This window comes from Castanea sativa, chromosome 9 (genome assembly GCF_040712315.1).
Source record: "Castanea sativa cultivar Marrone di Chiusa Pesio chromosome 9, ASM4071231v1".
NCBI classification, from domain to species: domain Eukaryota; kingdom Viridiplantae; phylum Streptophyta; class Magnoliopsida; order Fagales; family Fagaceae; genus Castanea; species Castanea sativa.
Window position 1 is genome coordinate 4,886,812 of NC_134021.1, and position 11,759 is coordinate 4,898,570.

An 11,759-nucleotide genomic window follows, 5' to 3' on the forward strand; every position below is an offset into this window, starting at 1 on the left:
TTTGAGCTTTTCTCCTATTGTGTTTGTACCACATGTTTCAGTTTTCTCATAAATAGGTACACAGCCTGCAACAAGTTTGCCCTCTACAAGCTCTTGACAAAGAAGGGGCAGAGTTTTGGGTTGTTTAATAAATTCCACATTTCCTTCTAAACATTTTGTAAGGGCCCATTTTTTACAAGTCCAAATATATGTAGCCCAAGTAAAAATACAAGGCCCTGCTGATATTGGACCCATTGACACAATCCCTTAAATCTAGCAGATTTTAGAAGAAGCTTGATCTTGATCAAAATGTATTCATTAGTCACGTATTAGAAAATCAAAAGTGATTGCTATAGTCGCTTCATAAATATAAGTGTTTGTGAGGTGCAGGAGACAAGAGCTGGAGTTCAAGCCTCTAAGAGGAAAATTCACATATACACTTAAATTATCTTAGAGACCTATGTATTATAAGAGAGATGACTCATATATCAAATGCATAAGATAATTATTGCTATACACGATATGAATTCCAATTAGCTTTAACTAATAAAGTATTTTGCCACGTTGTGATTATAAATAGAACCTTCAAAACCTATGATATATATATATATATATATATATATATATATATAACTTGGACAACAAAATCATGATGTGAGCCATAAACAGCTTCTTGGGTAGACAAAGTGCATAGAAAAAAATATAACCAGCTTAACAATGCCTTTTGACAACTCTCCTGGCTTTGACCAATAAAGATTTGGCATGATACGGAAAATCTGCTTCAGCAAAACACATGATCACTGTCGCAAATTACAGAACATATTAAAACAGTGAAATTACAGGGTATTAAATTACAAAAATCAACACCTTTCCATTGGTGTCATACAAGAATAAAGATTAACAAGCAAAAGGACTAAATAAAATACAGATTTGTATGTTCTTTTTTCCATTATTTTGACTTTGAGTACTCCATAATGTGATACAAAAGAATATGCTTGTATAAAATATAACCAAAAGAATGTAAGACTCTTGAAGTAGTGAAGTATAAAGTGTCGGTGGCACGTCTCAAATCACCTTCCAACGTATTTCAACATGTAAGACTCCATTTCTTGAATTAATCAGATTGTACTTCTCATTGATGCGTCCATTGTATACTACATCATTTAGATTGATATCCACGTATCCTAACGATTCCTAGACAAAGTACAGAATTTAGAAATTGCAATGAATTAGATATACAAAGAAGGTAATCAAGAACCAAAATGATCCAACCTTTCGTCGGAAACTAAAGCCTGTCCGCCTGCTCATGACTTCAATGCGGATCTTCTCCTTTAAAGGAGCCTCTTCTAGCACAAATTGGAACTCTTCATTCCAACATGGATCCCGGGTTTTCTTGATCGTCTAGACAAAGTACATTTAATCAGAAGGGCACCTCAAAATGTATCTATACTATAATCAAAGCAATGAGAGGTTCATACTACTAATCTTAAATATAATGTACAACTTACACATTTCTGTCAGAAACTAACAGTTAAAAAAGTGTTAAAAAGTTAATATTCACCTTGGTTTTCTTCTGTTCTCCTCCAAAATTGACTATAGCATAAGGGTTGTTGTGATGAGTTCCCTCAACATCTTCAGCGCCTTGTAGCAAAACAAGAAGTAAGCCAGCTCTGTTCAAGGACACATCTTCTGAACCTTTTCCAATCATGTCTTCCCTTTTCCCAGATCCATGCAAAGATCCACTAAATAGTTCACTGTCATCTATAAAAGGCTTAAATGTTAACTCCACCACAAGTTTCCCTCTCCATTTCTTGTTGTGAGGATCATTGGGGTTTGTGTTCTTGACCAAATTAAGGGTAAATTCTTTAGTCTCGTGTGGGGTAAGCAACCTCAGTGGAACTATTTGCATTCCCAACTTGTCATGTGTCCCCACCTGTAAAACTAATGCTCATATAAACTTTACAATCCCAAAATATTTACCAGACGACCACATAAGTTTTTCCTAATACTAAATCCTAAATTTAACTTAGAAGCTTCTTATATACCAGAAAAAAGTTCACTTGGTGGTGCTATACAAGTTGCACATGGCTTATAATAAGATGATATGTTAATGAATAAATATAAAGATCAGATAATGCTACTATATTGAACCTAAGTTATAGGAAACACTTCTCAGTTAAAAAAAGAAAAGTAATATGATTGATTTTTTCAAGACCAAGATGACATGAAAAGTTCACAACTAAACATCAAACTCTATGGAGAGGACAGTATTGAGAGTTCTCCGCAATCAGTGTCCTTGCACGAATTTTTTTTCATAAATGCTGCAATGATTTTAAGCCGACTCTTCCAATAGGACCAACTTAAAATCAACAGAGAATATTTTTTGGGCATTTACAAGATACTATAAATTTAAATACTCAAGCAATAAATTATAAGTGGAAAACAAAATACAAAACCTTCTCCCAGTCATAGGCATGTAACTGAAGAACTTGAGTATCTGGGTCCTTTACTGTAAGCTTGAAGTCCTCATTCCACTCAGGGTTCAGGTTCTTCATCTTTATAGAAGTTTTCTTTGCTGGAAGCTTATCTCCACTTAGGCTGAGTTTAACATAAGGATCAGATGCTCCCAATAAGTCCATCTTCAAGAGTTTGATTGCACGCACAACTCTCACGTGTAGTATGCCAACAGGCTTCTTCGTAGGCCCTCTATCGACAAAGAAAAGAGCAGATAAATTATTGAAAATTTCTGCTAAATGAAACCACCACTAACCAAAATTTACTCGACCAATTCTTAATCTGCAAGGTAGTGAAAAACCTATGTGGAATCACATGGCAGATATTTAGCATTTCAATTTTAAAATAATTAATTGTCATTGAATCCTTAACTCACAAGTATCCCACTAAATCATTTTCCAATAAAGTAATGTCTGAATCCATATAACAGTGTTTTCCTTGATACTGAATATCATATGTCCTTAACTTTACAGTGGCATATATGAACTTACACTGAACCATCAAGAATTGGTATTTCAAAAGTTTGGGGCCAGAGGTAGAGGCTTGCAACTTGTTTTTTTATGGTATCCTGCCAGCAACAGAAATACATTTTTTTTTAAAAAAAAAAACTATGTTACTATATGATAATGATATTTGTGATATTCCATTTTGAAATTAAAGAAGACTTCCAAAACTTTCAAAGAATATGCACTTCAAACCTTTATATTTACAAATAAACATTCAAATACAAATAGGTACACACTCCTTAGCAATACATAAATTATTTCCTGTAAACATAAGAATGCGTGCATTCTCACATCCAACTCAAATGTTGAGGGATACAAAATTCTTTTTGCACTCCTCCCAAGTAAAATGTCCAATTTTGTACTTAATCATAATAGATTGAATCTCAATGACAGTTATCTACCAAGTACACTTCTAAGTGAGTTTTCAAATGTGAATGAGTGCTGATGGACAGCTATGCCTTTTTCAATTTACATTTAGGTTCATAAGTTTACCAAGATAAAGTTAGTCAGCTCTGCAAACTAAAAAAAAAAATCCATTGCTTCCCTCACCCCCCCACCCCCCCCAAAAAAATTTAAAAATGGCCAACCAATAGGTTATAGGTCCAATACTTAACATGGCTTTCTTGAGAAATAATAAAACAATAGAAGATTATAACTATATCTCATGCCTCATAATGCAATAGAATACACACTAAAAGTCAACTTAATATACAAAAGGATTATCTTATCAAAAAAAATATACAAAAGGATTAGAGAGGTAGTTGGGATTCTTGTGTGTTTTTTAGGGTAAATTTGAATTATTAGTTTGAAACATGTACATTAATCTATTTCTAAGGAATCATGTTAGCTGTTTTGCCATACTCCAAAGCTCAACTAATATTCAAGATAATTTAAAAAATTATAATTAGAGTATTTTATATAAGAAAAATTGACAAAATGAAGCCTATCTTACAAATATTACTGTATCATTGGTGATTGACAGTGCAGTTAAAAGACAGCTCATCTAACCCTAATATAATAAATCATCGTATAAAACTTTAAAGCAGATGGCTGATTTGAAACCCAAAAGACAGAGCACCTGAACATATTGATATACACCAGGAATCGCCATAACATCCCCTCCTAGTAAATTCAGTCCAAAGTCTAAGTGTGGCTGCACATATAAAACATACTTGTCACTAAAGTACATGAGACTCATAACTGGAAAAAACTTGGATTCACATTATTACATATGGCTGGCAAATTGTTCATGTCTCAGTTACCTTCTCCATCAAAGACACTGCTACGCTCGCAAAACATGGGAATGTTGGCACAAGAGGTTTCAAAATTATGCGTGGTGCTGCAAATAATTGTACATCCACCAGCTGAGAGAAAAAGCATGAACAATTTTTGAAAATTGTCTTACATAACCATAAAGAATAACTTGGCATTTTAACCCACAACAGAATGATATAATTTAGAACCAATTTTAATCCCAGTTTAATGCTTCATCAACTAAACTACTGTCATCAAGCAAATAAAGTAATAAAACAATAGAAGGTCAATAAGTAAGATGTTGAACTGAACTCATTTTTTAAATGATGAAAAAAGTAAGTTGACTTAAGCAGTCTACAAAGAGAAAGAAGACATGTCAAATGATATTAAAATCACAATGCAAGTATGTCATATTTTCATCAAGTTCCCAAACACCCACATAAACTATTTGAAATATCTTCTCACCTGAACCGTAATCCGAAGTGACAATAATTTCAACACCAGAGTTATGTTGGGATTTCCAGCCCATCTAACTGCAGGCTCAAATACTAGTTCATTCTCATTAGTTTCATGCACTTTGATACCTGCCAATCGATGAATAAAATCCCACAATTAAATAAAAGAATAAGAAAAATTCTAAATTAGATGGTTCTAATACATGTTACAAAGTCTAAAATACTGTGATTCAGTTGCTTCAAAATTCAATTCATTTTACTTACCATGAATTGAAGGGGGGATAGTTCCAAGACTCAGGTTCTTAAACTCTACTGACTTTAACTTAAACTTGCCAATGTACTCTGCGAATACAGGCTCTGCCGTGCTTTTTATAACACCACATATTGCCTGCAAACTTGAGCATTAAATGGATTATTATAAAAATTATGTCAAATTCCCCTGGTAATATTATCATTTAGAACTGACTTGCTTGGTTTTTTTTTTATTATTAAAGAAAAACTAGTTTTATTCCGAAAACTTCTGATCACCTTATCGAGGTAAGGCCACATATCAGACAGCAACTTGTTCAACCAGTCAATCTACACAATTATACAATTTTGAACATAAATAAAATGTATGAACAACATAATGTAAAATGTAACTTATTAAATTTAAACAGTAAAAGAAAGGGGACAGGAGCTTAGAACCCACTCGATCATAATCAGGGTGCTTCACCCACAAGGGAATCTCAGGCAAAATATCAAGCAAAGAGTTTGTGTCAAACTCATGAATTGGTCTACTAATTGGTTCCTGCCAAAGTAGGTTCAAAAGAGTTACTTCACTGACAAATCACAAAAAAGATTTTTTTCCCAAAGAGGGGCATTACACTTGGAAGTTTCATATAACAAGTATTATGAGCTGCTATGTTTAAGTAGCCTAGAGATGTAATGACAGACAATACAAGTTAAATCACCCAGCATCCATCTTATCCATATTTGTCAAACATTTCAGTTCTTTTTTAAAAATTAAAGTTAAAATTTAATCGCCAAAAGACTCTAAACACTATGTGGAAAAATAAACAATGCATATATGATTCGAAAATTGTTCTCTCACATTTGTTGATGTACACACCATTCACACAAAATCCATAATTTCACACGCAATGTCCACATTTAAAACATGAAATTAGTGATGTGCACGGACAAATATACAATAAGAAGTGTGTGAGAATCAATACCCTATATAAGATTATCCCTCTCAAAATGTGTGGACTCAACAACTGTGTGAGATCCACATGTTGTGATGAGAAGGAAAATGCAAATATCAAATACATGAGTCACCTTCTCAATTTTCTCAATGGTTTCAACTTTCAACTTCTAGGCCTCATCTATATGCATGATAGCAAGTCTCAAAGCACCTCTTTCTTAAAACAGTACATAAAAAACAACTTTGTGAATAATAAACCAAAAAGACCTCAAAGAGAATCATCAATATGAAATTCCGATTAAAAACTGCAAATAACGAGTGTCACATTGTTCTTGTCGATGTCGGCCATGCCAAAATTTCTGCGGAGACAAACTTGCTACTCAACACATGCATCAAATATAATATCTAATAATTTCTATTGAATGGCACAATTGAAGGGGTAACAACACGCAAGTATAAATGTAATACCATAGTCTACAAACATAATAAACCTTCCGAAGCAAGAAATTTTTTTTTTTTTAAAAACATCAATACCAAGTAACACTAACTATAAAACTAACCCAAAAATTCAAATATATAGTATAATTAAGATTGTCACTGATCATTATTATATAACATAAACATCCCCGAATCATATAAAGCATGCCCAACTTGATCAAATTAATATATATATATATATATATAGTTGATTATAAGAAAAAAGATAGAGTCTTAGAGTTACAGGCATAAGTAAATTAAAATAGTTACCTTAACATCACCAGGCTCGACATATATGAATAGTAAAAAACCCAGTAAAAGACCAAGTGGAATTCCAATTCCAAATCCAATGATTCCTAGTAAACTCCCCAGAAATCCCATTTCCCTCTGAAACCCAAAATTGCATTAATAATGAAACTGATGACAATAATAATGAAAAATCAAAGAAAGGCATTAACTACAGGAAAATGAAAGCATGAAAATTGACATAGGAACGTAACGGTTGAAAGCTACAAAAGAAAGAAAGAAACTGCCAAGTGCCAAAAAAAGAGTGAGTCTCTCGTTTCTAGTTTCGTTGCAAAATCCACGTATGTATCTGACAAGATAGTACGTTTTGTTTTTTTTTAATATATAACTGGAATTACGGTTTTGCCCTTATATGTCTCGTGCGGTTGTGCACTTATTGTATAAACCCATGTGAGAGGCCCACGTAGGAATGTGGGGAAAGTGACTACACAGTGAGGTGTGCCAGTTTTTGTGTTTGGGGAAAAATCCTGTTGTACACAGTGTTTGTTTCTCCCCCCACTGCCAAAATACATTAAAAATGTTACTTTTAGGGTATATTTGAAAATAAGTTGTTTAGTTGAAACTCAAATAAGCTGAAACTTGCATCACATCTTAGACCGATTTTAAGTTGGATTGAGATAATGTGCAATACCTAGAGTGCAATGTACCTAATGCAATAGCTCTTAATGTTAATATATGAGATTGAGAGTAGGAAAAAAAAAAGTAATTTTCAATTTCAACTATCGAATAAAAAATGTAAAAAAAATAAAATAAAAGTTAAAAAGTGAGTGGTAAAAAATATTTGTGAGTGAGAAGGGGTAATTGGAGTCGATCCTAATCCAAGTGTTTTTAGTGTATTTGGGCCGCACCCATGTTAGGACCACAACTATTTATACAAATATTGTCACAACTCACCACGTCTTGAATTGTAGCAAAAGTTGTGAACTTTATATGGTCCTGCCATTTTTCTTTGAGCATTGCATATTTGCACAAAGTATATATAACAAACACTACCCTTGTGTTTTTTTTTTTTTTTTTTTGAGATTCTTTCAACCTATGGCGTCCACTTCAAATAATTGTTCTTTATCATCGAGCCAATACACTAATCAATTTTTTATGTAAACGAGGATTGAATCTTAAATCTCTTATTCAACTATCATAGATTTTACTAATTGTGTTAACTGAAACTAACAACATGTTACTACTCTTCCTTTTATTGAAAACTTTTGAACGCTAGATTGTACTCATCAAAGAAGAATAAAGTGGACTCCACTACTTTAGAAAAGGCTAATAAACAAATAAATACATTTATTTTAAATGTACTTTTATCAAAAGCTTTTGGATGCTAGATTGTACTTTTAAAAGAAAAATAAAGCAAATTTCATTGAAAAGTAGTAAAAATTAATAAACAAATAATTTTTTTTTGAGTTAAATATTATGCAATTTCTTAGAAAAAGTTAATCAACTAGATGTGTGTGAATTCCAACAATCAAGTTCCAAAATTTGGTTTGAAATGACAAGTTGACTCCCAAAATTGAAATTTGTTAGAATGTTATGCGATGGAAGTGTTACAGGTGGTCATTGGAATGGTGGGGTGTTAGGTTTGAATACAAAAATTTTCAAATTTAAATTATTTGATACACATTATCGTATTAAATTTTAGGAATTCTAATCTAAATTCATTCCATTTATATATAAATCCAAAAATGTAAGAACAAAAATTTTTAAATTCAAATTATTTTGTATACTCCATCGTATTAAATTTATTCTATTCAAAATTCATTCCAAGTAGATTTGAAAAATTCAAACCTGTACTAAATACATTTGTTTATCTTATCATGAGCTAACCTAAAATTGAACATTAAAAAAAATAGTATTATCTAACAAAATACTAGTCTTTAGTAAGCACATTTACCTTCAAAAAAAAAAAAAGTAAGCACATTTACATTCAATTAAGTACAGTAGTATTTTAAGAAACCCAAAAAAAAGGCACACTAACTTTTATTATATAAACTCTACTTTTTTGTGTAACAAAAAAAATTAAAATAGAGGTATTATAGTAATTTAAATCAATAATCAGGTTAGGTTTGGCTATCTAAGGTATAAAACCCAGATCCTAACGAATTTATAAACGTGAACCAAAAAGTTTAGTTGGGTAAAAAAAACCCAAAAGTTTGGCTATCTAAGGTTTGGTTGGGTCAAAAAACCCAAAAAATGTGACCTATTATTGTCCTTCGCGGGGAAGGGAAAGAAAAATCTAAAATTTGCCCAAAAGTTTCTTTGATAATAGTAAAAAACAATAAATATCTTAGTTTTACCAACAAAGTTGCATGTTTTTTTTGGGCAAATGTGGGTGATGAGAGCTCATAGAAAAAAATGGTGATAATATTTTCCCAAAAAAAGAAAATCCTATCTGGTAAAACTCTAACAAATCCTTTACCTACTATGATGAAAGAGACAAAAACAAGAAATATTTTAGTTTTACCAACAAAATTGCATGTTTTTTTTGGGTTGATGTGGGTGATTAGAGCTCATAAAAAAATGGTGATAATAATTTCCCAAAAACAGAAAATCCTATCTGGTAGAACTCTAACAAATCTTTTTCCTATATATATCCACCTTTAGATTACATTATATTCATATATTCTCCATGTTTGCAAATTTTTAAGATGATCAAAGATTAATAGTCATGACATCAATTAATTATTTAAATTCAAATTCTTGTAGTTTAATATAATGCATAAAAAATGAGTTTATGAATCAAATAGTAAATAACAACCAATTGACATGAAAATTGGTATGAATGTTAAGAACATATAGAACATGTAATTCAACAGTGAGATTTTCAAAATATGAAATGACCATGCAGAAGTATCACAAATTTTAACTCTACAATAAAATCACATTACCTATAACTTATTAAACAAATGAAATTTTGAGCACGTTTGGCTGCACCTATAGTCAATCGGAGATCATTCATTATTTAAGATTATAAAATAAACACGAGAGGGATACTTCAGCTAGTAAAGCTGTTTGTATAAGTGTATTTGAAAAAGAAAAAGAAACATGAGTGTACGTACAAAGTTTATAAACACATGAACATTGCTTCAATTTAGATAAGATACAATGAATCAACTCCCACAAGACTAACAATAACAGTGAAACACTCATATTATAACCTCATGCCACAAAGCCCCAAAAATCTCAATCTAGTAAACTAAACTGTGCAAACTAGATTCTTGGTAGCTCGGTGATCTGGGCCATGTTGGTCTCTATGGGGATTTGTCTCCATTAACTGTAAGTTTAACTGCTAAAAGAGATAGATGAATGAATGTAGTTTTGTAATTTCAAACGTAATTACGTTCTTTAATTTGTTATATCTAAAAGGTATACTTAGGGAATATATTTTAGTTTTACAGGGTTCATATAATTAATCAAAGTTCAGTGAATATGTTCAACTCAGCTAAGTCTTCCTGCTTCGATTGGCGTAGTTACATGTAATGTAATGCATTATAATATTGCTTTCTAATCTTGATACTGAACATAAACAACATGATTATAGAAAGGAAAAGTAGTTTGATGCACTGAATTGCCAACGACTAGATCAATGAGAGAGAAAGAAAGAGAGAATAAGCCAATGGATGTATGACACATTGTTGAACCTGCAGCCTGCACTGCAGGGATGCTTTACTTTCTTTCTCAAGTGTTTCCCCATACACAAATACAAATTATGACAAGAAAAACACACACAAACACACCAATTCTGAATTCTCGAAGTACAGAATTTTCCCATTTATTTCTTCTTTCCCTATCTATGGCATGTGAAGTATTAGGCTATTGGTTCTTGTACAAAATTTGATTTAGTCCTGTGACTTCCAATTTAATTATTTCAGTCCTATAAGTTTTATTTGTGTTTAATGTAGTCCTTTCATCCACTCCATTAGGTGAGTTGCCGTTAAGTACTCCTAAAACAACAACGTTTTGCTATTTTTAAAATTACTAAATTTAAAAAATTTAATACTAATAAATGGAGAAACTCCTGGTTTTGCACACACAAGCTTAGATACGTGCTTATGTAGTCTCTGCGTATACTTGTTATCAAGCCTGCGCATGTAGACTAATTTTTATTTATTTTTTCATAATTTTTAGTGTTTGGTGTAACCAAAACTGTGAGACAATGGAATACTAAATTGGCAAAAAAAAAAAGAAAAAAGTTTTTACATTTCTAAAAAACGTAGGCAATTTTTTGTATAAAAAAATTAGCTTCATCCTCATCCCTTTACCTTTTCAACTCCTCTATGTCATCATTATCACCACTCTCACATCACCCAACTTATTGACGTTAGCCCATCCATACCACTACCAATAGTTCGCCATAGACCACTCACCTCACCCTCTACTCAACTAGTGACCACCGCTCATTGATCTTCAACCACCAAATATCCACCACCACCGATTGTTGACCACCATCACCACTTACTCGTTATCTTTGTTTCGATGATCAACTGGTACTACCACCATACCATCCTAGATTTCCTCCCTAAATTGCAATTGGCATTGGGAATTTTAGTAAATTTATAGGTCACAACCAAACAATGAAAAACAAATTATTTTTTCATAGGAAACACTTCACACAGAATAAATGAATCCTATATAAATCTTACCAAAAATACAAAATTGGTATAGTTGTACTTAAGGGAAAAAAAAAAGAGGTTTTAAAAAATTATATATATATATATATATATATATATATATATATATATATATATATATATATTCTTTGACAAGAGGTAAACATTGCGATTATCACCAAAAAAAAAAAAACACACTTGTTTCCCTCTCTTCACACTCTCATGCTAACCCCTTCCATTTGTATCTCATCAGTGTCGAATCACATCAATAGGGATAGTAACATACCTCAAAATTTTCCATGGTTTGCACATAATTCGACGTTGTATTGCCTCATAGTCATTCCTACTTATTTTGGCATTATTTCGATTAGTCAAATTTGCAACAGATCAGCTGAATTGTCATTACAGGTTGTTACATAATATACAGATGACGATAAGACGACATGATGTAAGCAAAGGGAAGAGCGTTATC

At 31.9% G+C, this 11,759-nt stretch overlaps 1 protein-coding gene across 2 annotated transcripts; it reads right to left on the bottom strand.

The window, feature by feature from the left end:
- Positions 1-656: 656 nt before the first annotated feature.
- On the bottom strand, positions 657-6,895 carry LOC142611122 (synaptotagmin-3-like). 2 transcript variants are annotated; one of them, XM_075783161.1, is made up of 12 exons: positions 6,642-6,895; positions 5,400-5,498; positions 5,237-5,287; positions 4,973-5,096; positions 4,719-4,837; positions 4,262-4,363; positions 4,078-4,152; positions 2,985-3,061; positions 2,436-2,685; positions 1,541-1,912; positions 1,252-1,380; positions 657-1,163 (listed from the first exon to the last, which is right to left on the bottom strand). In XM_075783161.1, exons 1-12 carry the CDS (start codon positions 6,750-6,752, stop codon positions 1,143-1,145), a joined length of 1,530 nt encoding a protein of 509 aa, XP_075639276.1. In that variant the 5' UTR covers positions 6,753-6,895; the 3' UTR covers positions 657-1,142. The 2 variants fall into 2 exon arrangements, with proteins under 2 accessions (XP_075639276.1, XP_075639275.1); XM_075783160.1 differs by having other exon boundaries at positions 657-1,173.
- Between the last annotated feature and the right edge of the window lie 4,864 nt (positions 6,896-11,759).